Source organism: Fringilla coelebs, assembly GCF_963513975.1.
Source record: "Fringilla coelebs genome assembly, chromosome: 27".
Lineage (NCBI taxonomy): Eukaryota > Metazoa > Chordata > Aves > Passeriformes > Fringillidae > Fringilla > Fringilla coelebs.
The window spans coordinates 122,076-143,368 of record NC_140053.1 but is presented as its reverse complement, the minus strand read 5'-3'; the positions used below and the strand labels follow the sequence as shown (position 1 = coordinate 143,368).

The 21,293-nt window shown below is 60.9% G+C and overlaps 2 protein-coding genes across 4 annotated transcripts in view; both read left to right on the top strand.

Annotated features, from left to right (window-relative positions):
• The window catches only part of MLLT6 (MLLT6, PHD finger containing), a 28,738-nt gene extending 11,958 nt beyond the window's left edge, over nucleotides 1-16,780 (top strand). For 2 of the 3 annotated variants that reach the window (XM_084222272.1, XM_084222271.1), the window contains exons 9-20: nucleotides 486-660; nucleotides 1,865-2,437; nucleotides 3,693-3,877; nucleotides 5,208-5,325; nucleotides 8,272-8,338; nucleotides 9,050-9,192; nucleotides 9,472-9,660; nucleotides 9,832-9,920; nucleotides 10,254-10,591; nucleotides 11,017-11,125; nucleotides 12,484-12,801; nucleotides 13,060-16,780. In XM_084222272.1, the coding sequence (XP_084078398.1) occupies nucleotides 486-660; nucleotides 1,865-2,437; nucleotides 3,693-3,877; nucleotides 5,208-5,325; nucleotides 8,272-8,338; nucleotides 9,050-9,192; nucleotides 9,472-9,660; nucleotides 9,832-9,920; nucleotides 10,254-10,591; nucleotides 11,017-11,125; nucleotides 12,484-12,801; nucleotides 13,060-13,104 (2,349 nt within the window). In that variant the 3' untranslated portion in view covers nucleotides 13,105-16,780. The remainder of the gene's footprint in view (nucleotides 1-485; nucleotides 661-1,864; nucleotides 2,438-3,692; nucleotides 3,878-5,207; nucleotides 5,326-8,271; nucleotides 8,339-9,049; nucleotides 9,193-9,471; nucleotides 9,661-9,831; nucleotides 9,921-10,253; nucleotides 10,592-11,016; nucleotides 11,126-12,483; nucleotides 12,802-13,059) is intronic. The other variant, XM_084222273.1, reaches the window with a different exon arrangement.
• Nucleotides 16,781-17,709: 929 nt separating this feature from the next.
• Nucleotides 17,710-20,847, top strand: CISD3 (CDGSH iron sulfur domain 3). The gene is made up of 2 exons (XM_084222355.1): nucleotides 17,710-17,980; nucleotides 18,395-20,847. The coding sequence occupies exons 1-2, from the start codon at nucleotides 17,768-17,770 to the stop codon at nucleotides 18,587-18,589; spliced, it is 408 nt and encodes a 135-aa protein (XP_084078481.1). The 5' UTR covers nucleotides 17,710-17,767; the 3' UTR covers nucleotides 18,590-20,847.
• The last annotated feature ends 446 nt before the right edge of the window (nucleotides 20,848-21,293 follow it).

Sequence of the window (21,293 nt, the reverse complement as noted above, 5' to 3'; positions counted from 1 at the left end):
TTCCCCCAGGGAATCTCTGGTCCCGCCCCATTCCCAAGGAAATCCCCCAGGCAGGGTGGCAGTGCTGGGTGCCGCACACCTGGGGTAGGGATCTGAAATCCCGGATGGAATCAGGAGGTTTCCCAAATCTGGAGGTTTTAGGAGCTGGAGGCTCCGCTCCCTTCCCCCTTTAATCCCTGGGGTTCCCTGGGACGAGCCAAATCCCTGGGATGGGATTCCCGGTGCCACCGAGCAGCAGGGGACGTTCCAAAGTCACTTTTGTGCCGGGAGCGACCCGAGCTGAGCAGCCCTGGGTGGGCAGAGGGGGCAATTCCCGCTGCAGAGGGAGGAAATTGTGTAAATTGGAAATTTGGGGAAACTGGGAAATTTGGAGAAAACGGGAAAATGGGGAAAATCAGGAAAATCGGGAAAAATGGGGGAAAAAGGAGCGGCGGCTGCAGCCAGCTCTGGTCCCTCGGGTCACCCCCGTGTCTGTCCCCTGCCAGGGCTCCGGGGGCCACCACGAGGCCACCAAGGAGAGCTCGGAGGTGGCCAGGGCAGAGGCCAAGGGCAGGAAATCCTCGAGCCACAGCAGCAGCCACAAGGGGAAGAAGACGGGAAGCGGGAAGAGCTCCGGGGGCTTCGGATCGGCCCCGCCCGGAGGAACCTTCCAGACGGCCGGTGAGGGGCAGGAGGAGGAGGAGGAGGGGGAGGGAGGAAGGAGGGGGATGGAGGATGAGGAAGAAGAGAGGGATGAAGGGAGAAAAGGGGAGGAATGAAGGAGGAGGAAGAGGAGAAGGAGGAGGGAGAGGAAGGAGAAGAAAGGAGAAAGAGGGGAGGGATGAAGGAAAAAAGGAGAGGGATGGAGGAGGAAGAGGAGAGTGATGAAGGAGAAGAGGGAAAGGATGAATATGGAGGAAAAGGAGAGGAAAGAGTGAGAGGGAAAAGATGGAGGAGGTGGGAGACAAGAGGAAGAGGGGAGGGATGGAGAAAAGGAGAGGGATGGAGGAGGAAGAAGAAGAGAGGTGGGAGTAAGAGGAAGGAGGAGGAGAAAGGAGAAAGAGGAGAGTGATGGAGGAGGAGGAGGAGGGTAAGGAAGGACAGGGAAGAGGAGAGGGATTAAAGAGGAGGAAGAGGAGAGCAATGAAGTGGAAGTGGCAAGGGATGAAGCAGGAAAGCAGAGCGATGAAGGAGGAGGAGGAGGAGAGCGATGAAGGACAGGGAAGAGGAGAGGGATTAAAGAGGAGGAGGAGGAGGAGAGCGATGAAGGACAGGGAAGAGGAGAGGGATTAAAGAGGAGGAGGAGGAGAGCGATGAAGGACAGGGAAGAGGAGAGGGATTAAAGAGGAGGAGGAGGAGGAGGAGAGCGATGAAGGACAGGGAAGAGGAGAGGGATTAAAGAGGAGGAAGAGGAGGAGGACGAGAGCGATGAAGTAGGAGTGGCAAGGGATGAAGCAGGAAAGAAGAGCGATGAAGGAGGAGGAGGAGGAAGAGGAGAGCGATGAAGGACAGGGAAGAGGAGAGGGATTAAAGAGGAGGAAGAGGAGGAGAGCGATGAAGTAGGAGTGGCAAGGGATGAAGCAGGAAAGCAGAGCGATGAAGGAGGAGGAGGAGAAGAGCGATGAAGGACAGGGAAGAGGAGAGGGATTAAAGAGGAGGAAGAGGAGAGCGATGAAGTGGAAGTGGCAAGGGATGAAGCAGGAAAGCAGAGCGATGAAGGAGGAGGAGGAAGAGGAGAGCGATGAAGGACAGGGAAGAGGAGAGGGATTAAAGAGGAGGAGGAGGAGGAGAGCGCTGAAGGACAGGGAAGAGGAGAGGGATTAAAGAGGAGGAGGAGGAGAGCGATGAAGGCCCAGCAGCCCCCCCTGCCCCTCGGTGTCCCCAGGCTCCTCCTGTGGCCTGCCCGGCCCCCAGGACTTCGCGCCCTTCCCCAAGCTGGAGCAGGAGGACGAGAAGTTCCGCAAGGCCGCCAGCTCCAGCTCGTCCTCGCACTGCTCGCCGCTCTCCGAGGGCGCCAAGGCCGACGTCTTCGAGCAGAAGGTCATCTTCTCCGGCTTCGGCTCCATCATGCGCTTCTCCACCTCGGCCGTGGGCCAGCCCCGGGCCCGCGACGCCTCCCCCGGCGACCACAAAGGCCCCGGCGCCCTCGGCGGCCCCGCGGGCGGCGCCGCTGGCAGCGGGCACAAGCGGATGCCGCCGCTGGGCGCCGAGGAGGGAGAGGTGCTCAAGGAGAAGAAGCACAAGGGCAGCAAGAAGAACAAGCACGGCCCCGGCAGGCCCAAGGCGGGCAAAGGCAAAGAGGTGTTGGGGGCCCAGCTGGCTGGGTCCACCTCCACCTCCTCCTCTCCCTTCTCCGGGGGATCCCTCGTCAGCTCCAGCGTTGGGAATTCTTCCCGGAGCTTCAGCCACCCCGGGAGCCTGCCCAGCCTCAGCGTGGAGTCGCCGCTGCTGGGCTCAGGTGCGTTCCCCCTTGAGGGGTTCAGGTGCGCTCAGGTCCTTTGAACAGAATTTTCCAGCCTTTTCCGGAATGTTACAGCCTTTTTCGGCTTCTCCGGCCTTTTCCAGCACGTTTGGCCATGTCCAGACCTGCCTGCACAGAGTTCTGTCCCTTGAATCCATAAAAATCCACATCCTGCTCCATCCCAGCCTTCAGCCTGGAATCTCCCCCCTATCAGCTTCCAGAAATCTGGGGCGCAGATCTGAGCTGGAAACATCCCAAACCCCTTTTGCTCTGACTCATCCAGCCAGAGCAGAATTCCCAGCTGGATAAAGGGGAATATTCCATGACCCCAAATTAGGGACTCTCCAGAGTGGTCAAATTTAACCCCTCTTTTATAAAAACAAAATTTGTCATTGCAGTGTTCCCACATCCAGCGGGGCTGGGAGACACCAGTAACTCCCAGTAACTCCCAGTTACTCCGAGTAACTCCCAGTGGAGCCCCTTCCCTGGGAGCCCCATCCCTGGGAAGGGATGCTGGGCTGGGGACAGCTGGGACATGGGACAGGAAGGGGTTGAGGCAGCCGGGAGAGGAGGGGCTCTGACACTCAATCCCATTCCCAAGTGTTCCCATTCCCGAGTGTTCCCATTCCCGAGTGTTCCCATTCCCGAGTGTTCCCATTCCCATTCCCGAGTGTTCCCATTCCCATTCCCGAGTGTTCCCAATCCCGAGTGTTCCCAATCCCGAGTGTTCCCTGTCCTGAGTGTTCCCATTCCCAAGTGTTCCCATTCCCGAGTGTTCCCATTCCCAGTCCCGAGTGTTCCCAATCCCGAGTGTTCCCTGTCTCGAGTGTTCCCATTCCCGAGTGTTCCCAATCCCAAGTGTTCCTATTCCCGAGTGTTCCCAATCCCAAGTGTTCCTATTCCCGAGTGTTCCCATTCCCGAGTGTTCCCATTCCCGAGTGTTCCCAATCCCTTCCCGCTGCCTCCAGAGGGGAAAGGTGAGGAGGGAACGGCGGCTGCCTGACCCTTTGGAGCAGGAATTGAGGAGGGAATTGTGGCTCCCTGACCCTTGGGAAAGGCAGGATAAGAAGGAATCTCTTCCTTGGGAAAGGTGGGATCCGAAGGGATCTTCTCTCCCTTGGAAGAGGTGGCACAAATCGGAATACTTTCTCCCTTGGAAGAGGTGGGAGAAGAAGGAATCTCTTCCTAGGGAAAGGCAGGAATCTCCTGTCCCTGGGGATTAGCGGGATAAGTTGGAGTCTGTGTCCCGCAGGGATCTACACGAGCAACAAGGACCCGATCCCGCTGGGCGCGGCGCTGCGGGCGGTGTGCAGCACGCCGCTGCCCTCGGGGCTGCTCCCGCACCAGCCCGGCGCCGCCCTGCCCCAGCTCAGCCGCTCGCCCTTCGCCAGCTCCATCCCCGCCGCCTCCTCCGCCGCCGCCGGCTCCACCACGCAGGCGAGGCCCGGGCCGGGCCGGGGGAGGGCCGGGGGCACGCGGGAATGGGGACGGTCGGGAATGGGGACAGTCGGGAATGGGGCACGCGGGACTGGGGACAGCCGGGAATGGGGACAGTCGGGAATGGGGACAGTCGGGATTGGGGACAGTCAGGAATGGTGCACGCGGGAATGGGGACAGTCAGGAATGGGGCACGCGAGACTGGGGACGGTCGGGAATGGGGACAGTCGGGAATGGGGCACGCGGGACTGGGGACAGTCGGGAATGGGGACAGCCGGGAATGGGGACAGTCGGGATTGGGGACAGTCGGGAATGGGGACAGTCGGGAATGGGGACAGTCAGGAATGGGGACAGTTGGGACAGGGAATAGTCAGGATTGGGGACAGTCGGGAATGGGGACAGCCGGGAATGGGGACAGTCGGGATTGGGGACAGTCGGGAATGGGGCACGCGGGAATGGGGACAGTCAGGAATGGGGCACGCGGGAATGGGGACAGTCGGGAATGGGGACAGTCAGGAATGGGAACAGTCGGGAATGGGGACAGTCGGGAATGGGGACAGTCGGGAATGGGCACGCGGGAATGGGGACGGTCGGGAATGGGGACAGCCGGGAATGGGGACAGTCGGGAATGGGGACAGCCGGGAATGGGGACAGTCGGGAATGGGGACAGTCGGGATTGGGGACAGTCGGGATTGGGGACAGCCGGGAATGGGGACAGTTGGGACAGGGAATAGTCAGGATTGGGGGCAGTCGGGAATGGGGACAGTCGGGAATGGGGACAGTTGGGACAGGGAATAGTCAGGATTGGGGGCAGTCGGGAATGGGGACAGTCGGGAATGGGGACAGTTGGGACAGGGAATAGTCAGGATTGGGGACAGTCGGGAATGGGGACAGTCGGGATTGGGGACAGTCAGGAATGGGGACAGCCGGGAATGGGGACACTTGGGACTGGAGACAGTTGGGAATGGGGACAGTTGGGATTGGGGACAGTTGGGACAGGGAATAGTCAGGAATGGGGACAGTCGGGATTGGGGACAGTCAGGAATGGGGACACTTGGGACTGGAGACAGTCAGGAATGGGGACAGTCGGGAATGGGGACAGTCGGGAATGGGGACAGTCGGGAATGGGGACAGTTGGGACAGGGAACACTCGGGATTGGGAGCACTTGCACCGGGAAGAGCAATTGGATCCACACCATTCCCAGGGCTCCTGGCTCCCAGCCAGCGCTGGGAAGGTGCCAAGCCTCTCGCCAGACTTCCCGGGGATATTTTTAACACGGGAGCTGGGAAGAGCTGCAATAACCAGGATGTTTCCCTGCTTCCCATGCAGGTGTTTTCCCTGGCGGGCTCCACCTTCAGCCTCCCCTCCTCGCACATTTTCGGGAGCCCACTGACATCCGGGCTGTCCCTGAACCCCCTCCTGAGCCAGCCGGAGAGCAGCCGGGCAGGTAGGTGAGCTCCCAGGTGTGTCCCAGTTGGCATTCCCGAGGGCTCTCCCGCCAGGACAGGACAGGACAGGACAGGACAGGACAGGAGGCCACTGCTGCATTCCCGGCTTTTCCAGCTGCTGTCTCTCAGGGTGACAGCCAGGGCTGCCATGGGGGACAGGGATGGCGTGTTTGCCAGCAGCACCTCAGGAGTGTCTCTGGAGAATGGGTGTCCCTGGATCATGAATGTCCATGGATAATGAGTGTCCCTGGAGAATGGGTGTTCCTGATCATGAATGTCCATGGATAATGAGTGTCCCTGGATAATGGGTGTTCCTGGATCATGGGTGTCCCTAGACGAGTGTCCCGGGATGATAATGGCTGTCCCAGGATACTTGAATGTCTCTGGAGAATGAATGTCCATGGATAATGAGTGTCCCTGGATAATGGGTGTCCCTGGATCATGGGTGTCCCTGGATCATGGGTGTCCCTGGAGAATGAATGTCCATGGATAATGAGTGTCCCTGGATAATGGGTGTCCCTGGATCATGGGTGTCCCTGGATCATGAATGTCCCTGGAGAATGAATGTCCATGGATAATGAGTGTCCCTGGATAATGGGTGTCCCTGGATCATGGGTGTCCCTGGATCACGGGTGTCCCTGGATCATGAGTGTCCCTGGAGAATGAATGTCCCTGGAGAAGGAATGTCCATGGATAATGGGTGTCCCTGGATCATGAGTGTCCCGGGATAATAATGGCTGTCCCAGGATAATTGGATGTCCCTGGAGAATGGTGGCCCTGGATGATGCTGTGTGTCCCAGGATAACTGGGTGGCCGTGGGCCATGGGTGGCCCTGGAGAATGAACTGGGTGTTCCTGGGGAATGGGTGCCTGTGGTTGGGATCATCCATGGTCTGGGACACCTCCCACCATCCCAGGGTGCTCCAGCCTGGCCTTGGGCACTCCCAGGGATGTATCAGCCACAGCTTCTCTGGAAATTCCATCCCAGCCCCTCCCCACCCTCACAGGGAGGAATTCATTCCCAAACCCCATCTATCCCTGCCCTATCCCAGTTTAAACCCATTCCATGTGTCCTATCCCTCCATCCCTTGTCCCAAGCCCCTCTCCAGCTCTTCAGGAGCCAATTTCAGTGCTGGAAGCTGCTCCAGGATCTTGTACTGGGAGATTCCAGCCACATCCAGGAATTATGGATATGACATGGACTATTCCTGCCTGGAAGAGTGTCCCAGTAGCACATTCCTGAGGGGATGAGGGAGCCAGGATCCCCTGGCCCTGTCTGGAGGAGCTGCCAAGCCCCAGCTGGGTTTGCTCATTCCCAGCAGCAGGAAATCCCTGCTCCGGGCATCCGCTGGGAATCCCGGCATTCCCTGCAGGAGATTCCTGGGATTCCTGCACATGGGAATGCGTGGGGAAGGAGAGGAGGGACAGGGAGTCAGCTGGGGCTGGAGCCACCACATCTAACAGGGCCCAGGTCAAGGGGAGCGAGCGTTCCAGGGATGGGAAGATAAATCCAGGATTTATCATGGATTACCCTTGGAATGGCAGATATCCTGCACATGTGCACAGCAGCCCCATCCCAGATTTCCTGGGGCACAGGGACGGCTCTGGCAGAAGGTTCTGGATGCCAAAGCTGAGCTGGGCAGTGCTGAGGGCACAGATCCTGGGGGCAGTTTTGGGATCTTCCCAAGAAGGACATGGAGGGACTGGAGCATAGCCTGGGAAGGGTTTGGAGTGCCAGGAGAGGCTGAGGGAGCTGGGATTGTTTATCCTGGAGAAAAGAGGGATCAGGAGGGACCTTGTGGGTCTGCACAAGTCCCTGCCAGGAGGGGACAGCCAGGGGGTCGGGCTCTGCTCCCAGGGAACAGGGACAGGAGGAGAGGGAACGGCCTCAGGCTGGGCCAGGACTGGCTCAGGGTGGATATTTGGGGAAATTTCCTCATGGAAAGGGTGGTCAGGCACTGGAACAAGTCCCCATCCCGGGAAGTGTTCCAAACCACATGGATGTGGCACCTGGGGGCATGGCAGAGCGGGGACAGGGCCGGGCTGGGTTAATGATTGCCCTTTCCCAACCCGAACCATTCCGTGATTCCCTTGAAGCTCCTTAGGGAGCACCTCGGAACCTCCAGGAACCCGGACTGGCTTTGGGGAAAGGATCCTGAATCCCGGCTGGCCTTAAAGCTCTGCTCCCCCCGATTCTGTCACTCCCTGGAGAGTGACAGCCGATCCCCCGGGGTTACGCGATCCGGCCGGGGCCGGGGGGCCGGGGGCAGGGCCTGGCACGGGATTTGTCCCTCCCTCCCTGCGGCCCCATCCCCCGGCGGCTCCGGGAAAACCGGCTCCAGGCTTTGCAGAGCTCCGCCCGGCGCGGCGCGGGGCAGAGCGGGCCGGGGTGACCTTGCCGGGCGACCGCCGCGACCGTGCCGGGGCGCCCGGCGGTGCCAGCGGCTCCTCCCCGGCGGAGGCGCCGGCGGGGCCGCCTTGCGCAGCGCGGGGCCGGCGCTGCTCGGTGCGGTGCTGCCCGGGGCTGCTCGGTCCGATTCGGTGCTGCCCGGGGGCCGCTCAGTGCTGTCCGGTCCCGTTCGGTGCTGCCCGATCCCGTTCGGTGCTGCCCGGGGCTGCTCGGTCCGATTCGGTGCTGCCCGGGGGCCGCTCAGTGCTGTCCGGTCCCGTTCGGGGCTGCCCGGTCCCGTTCGGTGCTGCCCGGGGCTGCTCGGTGCTGCTCGGTGAGGCTCGGTACTGGTGCTGCTCGGTGCGGTTCGGTACTTGCCGGGATCGCTCGGTTCTGGTGCCGCCCGGTACCACCCGGTGCTCCCCAGCGGGCACACCGAGTGCACACCGAGCGCACACCAGGCACGCACCGGGCACACACCGAGAACACACCGGGAACTCACCGGGCACGCACCGGGCACTGCTGACCCCGGGCCCTCTGTCCCTGTCCCTGCGCAGAGCCCGACCTGGAGGATTGCGGCTTCGGCTGCCGAGGGACGTCCCCGCAGGAGAGCCTGTCCTCCATGTGAGTGTCCCCGGAGACAGTGAGGGGACAGCAGGGACACCATGGGGATGGCGGGGACAGGGGCACAGCCTGGGGGGACCGAAACAGCTCCTGCCCTGCTCCTTGGGGTGTGGGATGGGGTGGGATGGGATGGGATGGGATGGGATGGGATGGGATGGGATGGGATGGGATGGGATGGGATGGGATGGGATGGGATGGGATGGGATGGGATGGGAGGGGAGGGGAGGGGATGGGATGGGATGGGATGGGATGGGATGGGATGGGATGGGATGGGATGGGATGGGATGGGATGGGATGGGATGGGATGGGATGGGATGGGATGGGATGGGATGGGATGGGATGGGAGCAGCTCTGGGTGCCCCTGCAGGGCTGGGCAGGGGGCACTGAGCTCCCAGCCCCTGCTGCCCCTGCCAGGCTGGGCTGGGATGGGATGGGATGGGCTGGGCTGGGATGGGATGGGATGGGATGGGATGGGATGGGAGGGGATGGGAGGGGATGGGAGGGGATGGGAGGGGATGGGATGGGAGGGGAGGGGATGGGGTGGGATGGGAGGACCTGGGGGGCTGCGGCCACTCGGGCCCAGGCTGAGGAGCCATGGGAGCAGAGAATGGAACAGGAATGGAGCGGGAATGGAACAGGGATGGAACAGGAACGAAGCGGGGATGGATCCAGGAGTGGAGCAGGCCCCCCTGACGCCCCCGGCCCCCCCAGGTCCCCCATCAGCAGCCTGCCGACCCTCTTCGACCAGACCGTGTCGTGCAGCAGCAGCGGGCAGCTGGACAATGTCCCGCAGGCCACCCCCAACATCGAGCAGCTCCTGGAGAAGCAGGGCAACGGCGAGGCCGGGGTGAACAGTGAGTGCGGCCGGGGGGCGGCGGGGCAGCTCCCGGGGCTCCTGGGGGCAGCTCCCGGGGCTCTCAGGGTGGGAGCCACTGGGATTTTGGGATTGTGCCCACGGGCAGCAGAGCCAGGTGGGGACAAAGCCCCAGTGTGTGCCGGGGGAGGAGCTGGGGCCGTGCTGTGGGGTCAGTCCCTCCTGCTCAGGGGGTTTGATTGTGAATCCTGTGATCTCCTTTTCTCTTTGCTCCCTTTTCCCCCCCATTTTGTCCTGTCCCCCCTTGGTCCCCCCGCAGTTGTGGAGATGCTGAAGGCGCTGCACTCGCTGCAGAAGGAGAACCAGCGGCTGCAGGAGCAGATCATGACGCTGACGGCCAAGAAGGAGCGGCTGCAGCTGCTCAATGTCCAGCTGTCCGTCCCCTTCCCCGTGGTCACCAGCAGCAACGCCCCGGGCAGCCAGGCCCAGTACATCCTGCCTGCCAACGGTGAGGGCACCGGGGCTGGGGGCACCGGGGCACTGAGGGCACCCAGGGGCTGAGGGCTGACGTGTCCCTGTGCCCTGGGGGTGGCTGCGGGGTCACAGCAGGCGGGATCTGTCCTATGGCCACTTCAGGGTCCAGCCCTGACTCTGCTCCCTCGCCCCTCTCCCCTCCCAGTCTGCACCGGAGACTCCCTGAGCATCAGCAAGAGCCCCCCGTGCAAGAACAGCTTTGGCATCGAGAACTCGCTCTCCACGTCCTCTGAGGTAGAGCAGCCCCTGCGGGCACCAGCAGCCGGGCAGGGCTTCGGGCAGGGGCAGCGCAGCAGCCCCAGGGCTCAGTAGCCAGCTGGCAGAGCCTGCTAGCCCAGGCTCAGAGATCAGGTTCTCCCTGCAGTGCCCGAGGGCTGGGTAGAGTAGCTGAGAGCTGGAGCGCCAGGTGAGAGCGCTTCCAGGTGATGCTGGACATCCACAGGGCTGGACCCGAGCTCTGGGACCCCTCTGAGTTCTGGGACCCCTCAGACTCGAGCCACCTGAGCCACCCGAGCCCCCCCTTCCCAGCCGCCCCAGCCCGATGCTCTGTGTCCGTTTCTCCCCCAGGACCCTCACTCGGGCTGTCCCAGCAGGAGCAGCTCCTCCCTGTCCTTCCACAGCACCCCCCCGCCACTGCCCATGCTGCAGCCCAGCCCCGCCTCGCTGCCCCTGCCCGGGGCGCAGCAGGTGAACGGCCTGGCCCGGGCGGCGGGCGGGGGGCTGGCCGGAGCCTCGGGGGCCAGCCACGGCCTCTCGGCGGTGCCCATGGTGGACGGCCTGCTGGGCAGCCTGGCCGGAGCCCAGCAGATGCCCCTCAACGGGATCCTGGGGAGCCTGAACGGAGCGCAGCCCGCCCCGCCGCCCAGCGCGGCCCCGGCCCTGCAGCTCTCCTCCGGCCTGAGCAGGTGAGGACGGGCGGCGCTGCCTCCGCAGCCCAGGTCGGCTCCGGGCAGGGAGGGAGGGAGCGGTTCTGGCCGCGCTGACCGCCCTGGAGAGCTGTCCCCAAGCCTGGCTTGGGGGAGCCTGGCTTAGTGCCCAGTGCTCCCAGGTGATCCCAGGCACGGTATCCACAGGGAGGGGACCAGCAGGAATTTTAGCAGCCACTAAATTGGAGCCCTGGTCCTTCACAAACTGTGCAATTATCCCTGCATCCCTGGTGAATTCACCTGCAGCGTGTTCCCGCAGAGAGCTGGAGAGCTCAGCCAGGGCATTTCCCGGCTCCTGCCAAATGTGCTTCTGAGGAACGCGTTCCTCCCTCACTCCTGCACCTGGGATGCTGCTGGGCGTGGAGGGAAATCTTTCCAGCCCCCGTGTCTGTCTGTTCCCGCAGCATGGCCAGCCTGAGTCCCCTGACGGAGCAGCAGCGGCACGTCCTGCAGCAGCACGAGCAGCAGCTGCAGCAGCTGCAGCAGCTCCTGACTTCCCAGCCCCTTAACCCGGTAAGGGAGGCCAGGGAGCGTGCTGGTCCTGGGGAAAGCTCAGAGCAGAGAGGAGAATCTGAAATTAAACCTGGACGTTCCCCCCTGTCCCCAAACCCTCTGAGCATTTTGAGGCTGAACCCACCGTGGGCTGGGCGAGGGAATTCAGAGCTGGTTTGGGAATTGGGGATGGGGGAGCATCTCAAATCCCGAGGAGCAAAGCTCCAGGCAGGGGGTGGGGCAGCTCCTGGGGACAGGAGTTGGGATTTGGACTCTTTTTGTACCAAAGGAAGGAAGTTTAATTTGAGTTGAGTCTGAGTTTGCCACATCCTGAGGGGGTGAGAAGGTGGGAGCTCCGGGAAGTCGGGAGGGGGAAACTGGGAGAGCCATTCCCTCCTGGAGTCATCCCAGGATGCAAATCCTGCTGGATCCTGGGCTGGCTCCGGGCTCCCAGGGAAGAGGCAGAACGTGCCAAGGACCCTGCTGGGGGTTAGAGGGAAATAAAACCCGAATTGTTTCAATCCCAGCCAGCTCAGCCGTGTCTGGACACGTCCACACGGAGAGCTGGAGGTGCCGGGGGGCTCCAGGGGTGGCTCAGGGCTCTGGGGTCACTGAAAGGCCCAGGCAGCTGCTCCGGGGTTCTTGGCTCCCTGCCGGCACCCCCCGTCCCGGGAATGGGGGTGGAGAGGTGGCAGACAGGTCCCGAGGGGGCAGACCCCAGGCCCTGTCCCTGCAGAGACCTCGGTGCTGTCTCCACTCTGCCTGGGCTGACACGGGAGTGCCACCAGTGCTGTCACCAGGACTGGGCCGTGCCCGTTCCGCCCAGGAGCCCAGCCCGCTGCTCTGGATGCATTTCTGGGTCAGGCTATTTTTAAATCCCGGGAAAAGCCAATTTCCGAGGGCAGCTGATGTCACCGTGTCACCCGCGGGGACAGGACAATGGCAGCTCTGGCTGCCACGGTGGGTCGATGGTTGCCATAGCGATTCCTGCAGTTTTCCCGGATTTCAGGGCGTCCCTCAGGATGCAGGTGAGCCCTGAGCCTGCTCCCCCCGGGTCCCGCTCACCCGAAATTCAGGAAGGAATGCAGAGCCAGTTTGGGATTTCGGGATGGTGAATTCCACAGATTTGAAATTGGTGCATTCATGGGTTGGAAATGTGGGGTATTGGTGTCAGAGCGCTCTGTCCCCGCTGTGTCCCCTCTCTGTCCCCGCTCTGTCCCTGCTCTGTCCCCGCTCTGTCCCCGCTCTCTCCCCGCTCCATCCCTGCTCTGTCCCCCCTCTGTCCCTGCTCCGTCCCCACTCTGTTCCCGCTCCGTCCCCGCTCCGTCCCCGCTCCGTCCCTGCCCTGAGCCGTGTCGCGGCTGTTCCCGTTCCCGCAGGAGCAGCAGGCGCTGGTGTTCCAGATGATGCAGCAGATCCAGCAGAAGCGGGAGCTGCAGCGGCTGCAGATGTCGGGCTCGTCGCAGCTGTCCCTGCTGGCCGCCACCTCGGCGCCGCTGCACCCCAGCCCCAGCGCGCTGCTGACCTCGGCCGCGCCCAGCGGGGGCTCCCTGCTGGCCTCGCTGTCCCCGCAGCAGCTGAACCCCGGCGGGGCCCTGCTGGCCCCCCAGGCCACCCCCCCGCTGGGCTCGGGGCCGGCCATGGCCCCCAACCCCTTCCTGAGCCTGCAGCCCGATGGCAGCACCCCAAAAGGAACGGTGGGTATGGGGCTGGCACGGGCCGGGGCTGGGGACAGCGGGGGGACGGGGGGGACAGGGTGGGGACAGCATGGGGATGGGGTGGGGACAGGATGGGGACAGCGTGGGGGTAGTCTGGGGACAGCGTGGGGACAGCTGGGGACAGGGTGGGGACAGTGTGGGGACAGCTGGGGAAGGACACAATTCCTTCCTCCCCCAGTCCCCGTCCCCGCAGCCCGTGTCCCCTCTGATCCCGCCGTGTCCCCGTTTGTCCCACAGCCCCTGGGTGACAAGGGCGCTCCCCTGGCGCAGGACAAGGGCTAGGAGCCCCCCGGCCCAAGCCCGCAGCCAACCCTGTCCCGGGGACCCGCGCTCCAGGAGGAGCCTCGGGAGCCACCGCGGCCATCACCGCCCCGGTGCCACCAGGAGCACGGCTGGGGTCACCTGTCCCCTGCTGCAGCTGCCGGAGGGAGCTCCAGTGGATCCTGCCGGGAGCGTGGGGAGCGCCAGACGCCCCAGAGCCTGGGGAAGGACGTGGTGGCACCTGGAGGTGCCCCAGGGTGTGACCCTGGATGTGGCACTGCTGGAGAAAGAGCAGGGTGGCACCTGGCAGCGTCCCAGGAGCCAGCGCTGGATGTGATGTCACCTGGCAGTGTCCAAGGATGTGGCCCTGGATGTGGCACTGCCAGGGGAGGACGTGGTGGCCATGCCCAGGTGGGGACATCCGGAAGAATTCCCAAGCCGAGGTTTCCCTGCTTTTCCCACTGGGCTCCCAGCTGGAGGCGGATCCAGCCTGGAAGGACAGATGGATGAGGATGAGCAGAGGTGGGCAGGAGGTGGCACCACCTGGGAGGACGTTGTCACCTGTTGTCACTTGTGCCAGCTGACGGCGGGGCGGGGCTGCGCTTTCCTCCCGGAATTCCCAAAGGCCGAGGTCTCGGCTGGGATTGTCCAAGGTCAGGAACTCCTGGACCCGCGAGAGAATTCCTGGGCCAGAGTTTGGAGGTGAACATCTTTGTGGGGAGGAGAATCCCAAATCCGGTCGCTGCGTTTTCCCGCCCGCCGCGAATCATTCCCGCAAAACCGCGCTCTTCCCCTGGTCCTGGGAAGAGGGAACGGGACAGCGAGCACAGTCCTGAGCCTGGCACGGCAGAACCTCCATTGTTCTCCACCTTTTGTCCGTGATTCCATCTCCAGCCTGGAATATCCACTGGGACCTGGTTTCCTCTGAGCTGGGATGGATGGATGGATGGATGGATGGATGGATGGAAGGAAGGAAGGAAGGAAGGAAGGAAGGAAGGAAGGAAGGAAGGAAGGAAGGAAGGAAGGACAGTCAGAGCAGCTCTGGGAAGGGAACACCAGCACCAAGCACACCAACGCTCCTCCTTCCCTCATCCCTAGTAAATCCAGAGCTCCTGGGAATGCTCCAGTTGACGGAAAGTCCTTTGGGAGAGCCCCAAATCCCAAATTTTGGGACCTTTGTGCCGTGTTCAGCACATTCCCACTGCCCTTCCTGCTTTGCACTATTCCCGTTATCAGCAGTGGGGCTGCGCTGATTGTGCTGGCAAAGCTTGGCCCAGGCAAAATCCTCCACTGAACTTCCTTTTTTTTAATGCTAATTTTATTTTATTTGTTTTTTCCTAAGATTCACACCACGAGGGCTGTCTAAAAAAAAAAACAAAAACTGAGAAAAAATAATACCAAACCCTTTCTGCTCCCAGCTTGGAGCTCTGAACTGGACAGAGCCGCTGGCTGCTCAGAAATAGAAATATATATTAAATATATAATGGGATTTATCTACCCAGAAGTTTTAACGACCTTAGGAAGCTGTTGGGGAGCCCCATCCTTTGGGACCCCCGTCCCCAAACCCGCTCCGGCACAATTCCTTTCTTGCACTTTGAAATTCCTTTGGATTTTTCTCTTTTCCCCCCCCCACCCCGAGCTGGGTTGTTCCCCCTCCCTCGGCACCCCTGGAGGTGCCACCCAAAATCCTCCTGGCATGGGGACACCCCTGGCATGGGGACCCCCCTGGCACGGGGACACCCCTGGCATGGGGACCCCCCTGGCAAGGGGACACCCCTGGCATGGGGACACCCCTGGCACGGGGACCCCAGGTCTCCCCCGCCTCCCTCCTGAGGAGCCTCGGGCCTGGCAGGGACAGGGAAAGCAAATTTAGTCCCAAATTGGGGCTAAAATGCGGAATTTGGGGTCTGTCCCCCAGCCTGTTCTGGTGTGGGGTGGCTGCACCTGCCATCCCGCAGATCCTCGGGATTTGGGAACAGCCAAATCCCAGCTTTGGGCCAGCAGGAGAATGGGCAGGGGGCTCTGCCAGCTGGGCATGGCCAGGACTTGGGGTTTACTTTAGTTCAGTTTAGTTTAGTTTAGTTCAGTTTAGTTTTCGCTTTTTATCGCAAATCCCAAATCCCCGCATTGCCCCGGGATCCCAAATCCCTGCATTGTTCCAGGATCCCAAATCCCCACATTGCTCTGGGATCCCAAATCCCCACATTGCTCTGGGATCCCAAATCCCTGCATTGCTCTGGGATCCCAAATCCCTGCATTGCTCTGGGATCCCAAATCCCTGCAGTGCTCTGGGATCCCAAATCCCTGCAGTGCTGCCCATGGCCTCGAGCTCCATTTGCGACCCCAAAGACCCCAAAGTTGTCCCCAAATGTCCCAATTCCTCCAAAATCCAGCCCCAGGGGATCTGGAAAGCGTGAGGAGCAGGAAGGGAGGGCAGGGAAGGGATTTGATCCCCCAGGACACCCCAAATCCGAGGCAGGATCGCCCCCAGTTTGGGGTCGGTGCCCAAATCCCTGGACAAGCCCGGGACACCAAAGGGGTCAGTGAGAGGCACTTAGGGGTGAATCCAGAGGCTGGGAATGCTGGAATTGGCTCCTGCAGGAATGTCTGGGGAGCCCAGGCTTTGGAAGAGGAAGGAAATCTGGGAATTTGGGGTTCTCAGGCAGGATCACAACCAGGGGAGCTGGATCCCTCTGGATCTCTGGGAGTTCCCGGGGCTGAATCCTTCTGGCTCTCCAGGAATTCCCAGAGCTGGATCCAGGAATTCCCGGTGTTAGATCCCTCTGGATTCAGGAACTCCCAGAGCTGGATCCAGGAATTCCCGGTGTTAGACCCCTCTGGATCCAGGAATTCCCGGTGTTAGACCCCTCTGGATCCAGGAATTCCCGGTGTTAGACCCCTCTGGATCCAGGAATTCCCAGAGTTAGACCCCTCTGGATCCAGGAATTCCCGGTGTTAGACCCCTCTGTATCCAGGAATTCCCGGTGTTAGACCCCTCTGTATCCAGGAATTCCCAGAGCTGGATCCCTCCGGCTCCCCGGAATTCCGGGATTTGGGGATCAGAGACAGAAAGCACTTACACCTCTCCCTGTGCTCAACCTTCCAAAGGCTCCCCAACCCCAGGAATTGTCACCTCCAGCTGCCCCAAATGTCCCTTGGGCAGAGTGAGGGGGGGGAGCTGGGAAATTCCAGGTGAATCCCTGTGGAAAAATAAAAACCGGGAGTGCAGGGGGAAGGAAAAGGAAAAAAAGGAAAAGCTAAAGATGATCCGTGTTTCAGTTGCACTGGGGTACGTTTCTTTACCCGTTTTGATGCTCTCATTTAGGATCGTTGCATGTGTCCTTTTGTGTTTTTTCTTTATTTTATTCATTTTTAGTTGTTTGGTTTTTTTTTTAATATTAAATGAAAGAGAAAAAATGTGTATATTTTTGGCAATTTAAGGTAATGTAGCTAAGATATATTTTTTTCACGCTGCTTGACTGGTCTTTATTATAATAAATAATATTAATATTAATTGGGAAGCGGTTTTTAATAAGGATAAGGGGAGGGAAATTTAAATGGGAATGGGAATTCCCTGTCTGGTGCTGGGAATGTGTGGAGGAATCCCAAGCCAGGGATGGTCCCAGGATGCAGGAGGTGGGAATGGGTGGGAAAAGGAGGAGTTTTCCCAAAAAAACCCCAATGATGGCCCCCATTAAATCCCAAATCCTCTTGCTGTGCTGGTGAGCAGCTCCTGAATCATCGTCTTTTCCAAGGATTTATTCCTTGGAAACCCCAGATCCACGGGTTCGTGCTGCCCCTGCTTTGGCCCCTTTCCAGCCCAAAACTGGGTCTGGAGCCGTGGGAAAAGCCACTCCCATGTCAGGATTCCGGGAATTCCCACTGGAAAAGCCCTCCCAGCCAGGATTCCGGGAATTCCCACTGGAAAAGCCCTCCCAGCCAGGATTCCGGGAATTCCCATCAAAAAAGCCCTCCCAGCCAGGATTCCGGGAATTCCCATCAAAAAAGCTCTCCCAGCCAGGATTCCGGGAATTCCCATCAAAAAAGCTCTCCCAGCCAGGATTCCGGGAATTCCCAGGGCCGAGGCTGAAGGCCCGGGGGGCTCCAGGGGGAAACTGAGGCACGGAGAGGGGGGATGTGCTCCTGAGCCAGGTGTTCTGCCCCGGAAAGGGAGCGGCAGCGGGATCAGGACAGACTGCGATGTGGGGCAGGGGGAGTGGGCACCGGGAATGGGCACCGGGAATGGGAACTGGACACCGGGAATGGGCGCTGGGCACTGAGCACTGGGACTGGGCACCGGGAATGGGAACGGGGACTGGGATTGGGAACTGGGAGCCTGCACAGGGGCCCTGGGAGTGGGAAACAGGACAGGGCACTGGGACCGGTCACCGGGACCGTGCAGTGGGATCGGGAATCGTGACTGCGACCGGGATCGGGAACCGGGATCGGGAACCGGGATCCGCACTGAGACCGGCACTGGGGGAGGGTGAAGAGGGCGGCAGCGGTACCGAGCCACGGGACCAGGGGCCCGGAGCGGCAGCGGCCCCGGGCCCGGCTCGGAACGGCCCCGCACGGAGCAGCCGCGCTCCCGCCGAGCCCGCCCGGCTCTTCCGGCGGCGCCGGGAGGAGGAGGAGCCGCGCGGGGAAGGTCACCGGGAGCGACACCGAGAGCGGCGCCGGGACCATGCTGCGGCCCAGACCGGCCGCGCTCGTTTCGCTGGTGGGGGCGGCGGGGGGCGGCCGCCGGTGCCGGGACCCCTCGGGGGGGGCGCGGGTCCCGTCGCTGTGCTCCGCGGCCCCCCCGCAGCCGGTGATCGCCGCCAAGGAGCCGTTCCCGGTGGAGCTGCAGGCGGGGAAAACCTACGGCTGGTGCGCCTGCGGGCACAGCAAGCGCCAGGTCGGGCCCGGGAGAACCGGGAGAGTCCAGGAGAACCGGGTGGCCCGGGAGAACCGGGGGGCCCGGGAGAACCGGGGGGCCCGGGAGAACCGCGAGAATCCAGGAGAACCGGGGGGCCCGGGAGAACCGGGGGGCTCGGGAGAACCGGGGGTTCCTGGGTCGGGGACTCCGCGGTGGCTCCCGGGGGGCTCCGGGGGATCTGGGACTGGGAACCCCCGGGGGGCTCCGGAGGGTCCGGCGGCTCCGGGGATGGGATGGGATGGGATGGGAAGGGAAGGGATGGGATGGGATGGGATGGGATGGGATGGGATGGGATGGGATGGGATGGGATGGGATGGGGGGGTCACGGGGGACCCCCGGGGGCGTCCGCCCACCCCCGAACCCCTCCTTGACGCCGGCCCCGTTTGTCCGCAGCCCTTCTGTGACGGTTCCCACAAGAAGGAGGCCCCGGGGCTGTCCTCGCTGCGCTTCACCCCGACCCAGACCGGCCCCGCGCTGCTCTGCGGCTGCAAACGCACCCGGAGCCCGCCGTACTGCGACGGCTCCCACCGGGAGGACGCGGTGCAGCGGGGCTCGGCAGCACCGGCAGCACCGGGATCCCCGTCCTGACCCCGACACGGCCGGACGGGCGAGGAGAGGCTCCAAACCCCGATGAAATCCTGATTTTGGAGCGCCGGGAGGCACCCCGGCTGCAGGGATTCGCCTCCCGGCCCCAAATCAGCCTCTGGATAATGGGATTGGGGGGAGGAACCCTAAATCAGCCTCTGGATAATGGGATTGGGGGGAGGGACCCCAAATCAGCCCCTGGACAGTGGGACTGGGGGGAGGAACCCCAAATCAGCCTCTGGATAATGGGATTGGGGGGAGGAACCCTAAATCAGCCTCTGGATAATGGGATTGGGGGGAGGAACCCTAAATCAGCCTCTGGATAATGGGATTGGGGGGAGGAACCCTAAATCAGCCTCTGGATAATGGGATTGGGGGGAGGAACCCTAAATCAGCCTCTGGACAGTGGGATTGGGGGGAGGAACCCCAAATCAGCCTCTGGATGATGGGATTGGGGGGAGGGACTGCAAATCAGCCTCTGGATAATGGGATTGGGGGGAGGAACCCCAAATCAGCCTCTGGATAATGGGATTGGGGGGAGGAACCCTAAATCAGCCTCTGGACAGTGGGATTGGCGGGAGGGACCCCAAATCAGCCTCTGGACAATGGGATGGGCAAAAGGAACCCCAAATCAGCCCCTGGACAGTGGGATGGGCAGGAGGGACCCCAAATCAGCCTCTGGATAATGGGATTGGGGGGAGGAACCCTAAATCAGCCTCTGGACAGTGGGACTGGGGGGAGGAACCGCAAATCAGCCTCTGGATAGTGGGATGGGCAGGAGGGACCCCAAATCAGCCCCTGGACAGTGGGATGGGCAAAAGGAACCCCAAATTAGCCCCTGGACAGTGGGATGGGCAGGAGGGACCCCAAATCAGCCTCTGGACAGTGGGATTGGCGGGAGGAACCCCAAATCAGCCTCTGGATAATGGGATGGGCAAAAGGAACCCCAAATCAGCCCCTGGACAGTGGGATTGGCGGGAGGGACCCCAGATCAGCCTCTGGACAATGGGATGGGCAAAAGGAACCCCAAATCAGCCCCTGGACAGTGGGATGGGCAGGAGGGACCTGGAGGTGTGAGAGTCCTGGGGTGGGGCACCTGTGGGTTTGGGATGGACGGACCTGTGGGATCTGTGGGGTTTGGCAGGAGGCTCTGTGGGACTTGGGCTCTGTGGGATCGCTCTGGGCAGCTGCCCCTGCCGTGTTTGCTCGTTCCCAAACCCGACCCGAGGTTTGCAAAGGCTGAACCGAGGAGGAGCCCGGGAGATTGGGATCGTTCCCCGAGACTGGGATCATCTCCAGGACAACGAACACTGAGAGGGAAACCCAACACCAGAACAGCCCCGAACCCAAACCCAAATCACGGCTCTGAATTCCACACGGCAATTGTTGAACTAGACACAGAAATTGTTGAATTCCGTGGAGAAACAGCTGAATTCTACGCAGGAATTGTTTCATTCCCTGCAGGAATTTGCTCCCCTCCCATGCTCGCCCCTCTCTGGAGCCTCCTGGCCAAAGGCGCTGAAATCTGATTTTTATTTTTATTTTATTTTATTACAAACGCACCGTGAGGGCAGGAGGAGAGGCTGGGAAGGGGGAGACGCCAAAAAATAAAATTTGGGATCGTGGGAAGCGGGGAGCAGCTCCATCCCAGCCTTTGGGTGCCCCCAGATTTCCCTGGAGCTGTCAGGACCTTGGGAAGAGAAAATATTTCAGGGGATTTGTGCTGCCACCACCAAGCTGGAGGAAAATACCCCCAAAAAAACCCCGAATTTACTGTGCAGGAGGGCAGAGCCTTCAGGGAAAGCAAAGAAATCCCCCAAAAAACGCCTGGGATGAGATCCAGAAACAGCTGGAGCTGGTGGAGCCGGCAGCTCCAAGCTGGGGTGTGAAACCCCAGAAAAACAAACAAACAAACAAAAAAACCCCCAAAAATGGGAAATAAAACCCCACAGCAGAGCCCGGAGAGGCTGAGGGGGGAAGGTGAGATCTCTTTTTGGGGTTTTTGGAATTTTTGGGGTTTTGGGTTCTGTGCTTGGCCCTCACCTGTGTGGTCACAGCCCCGGTGGGGAGGGAGGAGGAGGAGGGGAGAGAAAACCCTCCAGGAAAAGTGGGAATGGAGGAGTGTGGGAATTTGGGAATGTGAGAATTTATGAATTTGGGAATGTGGGAATTTATGAATTTGGGAATGTGGGAATGGAGGAATTTAGGAATTTGGGAATGTGAGAATTTATGAATTTGGGAATACGGGAATTTAGGAATGTGGGAATTTATGAATGTGGGAATGGAGGAATTTATGAATTTGGGAATGTGGGAATTTAGGAATTTGGGAATGTGGGAATTTATGAATTTGGGAATGCGGGTATTTGGGAACACGGGAATGTTGGAATTTGGGAATGTGGGAATTTGGGGGTGTGGGAATTTAGGAATGTAGGAATTTAGGAATTTATTAATTTGGGAATGCGGGAATTTGGGAACATGGGAATGCTGGAATTTGGGAATGTGGGAATTTGGGAATGTGGGAATTTGGGGGTGTGGGAATTTAGGAATTTGGGAATATGGGAATTTAGGAATTTGGGGGTGTGGGAATTTGGGGGTGTGGCAGCTCCCAGCTCTGGGGGTGGGATGAGGGGGGGGGCCCTGCCACTTCCACGAGTCAAACCCAAACCTCAATGCCCCCCAAAAAACCCCAAAACCAAACAAAAAACCT

Coding starts and splice junctions, on each gene's coding strand:
- CISD3 (XM_084222355.1), top strand. CDS start 17,768: ATGCTGCGGCCCAGACCGGCCGCGCTCGTTTCGCTGGTGGGGGCGGCG. Junction 17,981..18,394: donor GCGGGCACAGCAAGCGCCAG/GTCGGGCCCGGG, acceptor GTTTGTCCGCAG/CCCTTCTGTGACGGTTCCCA.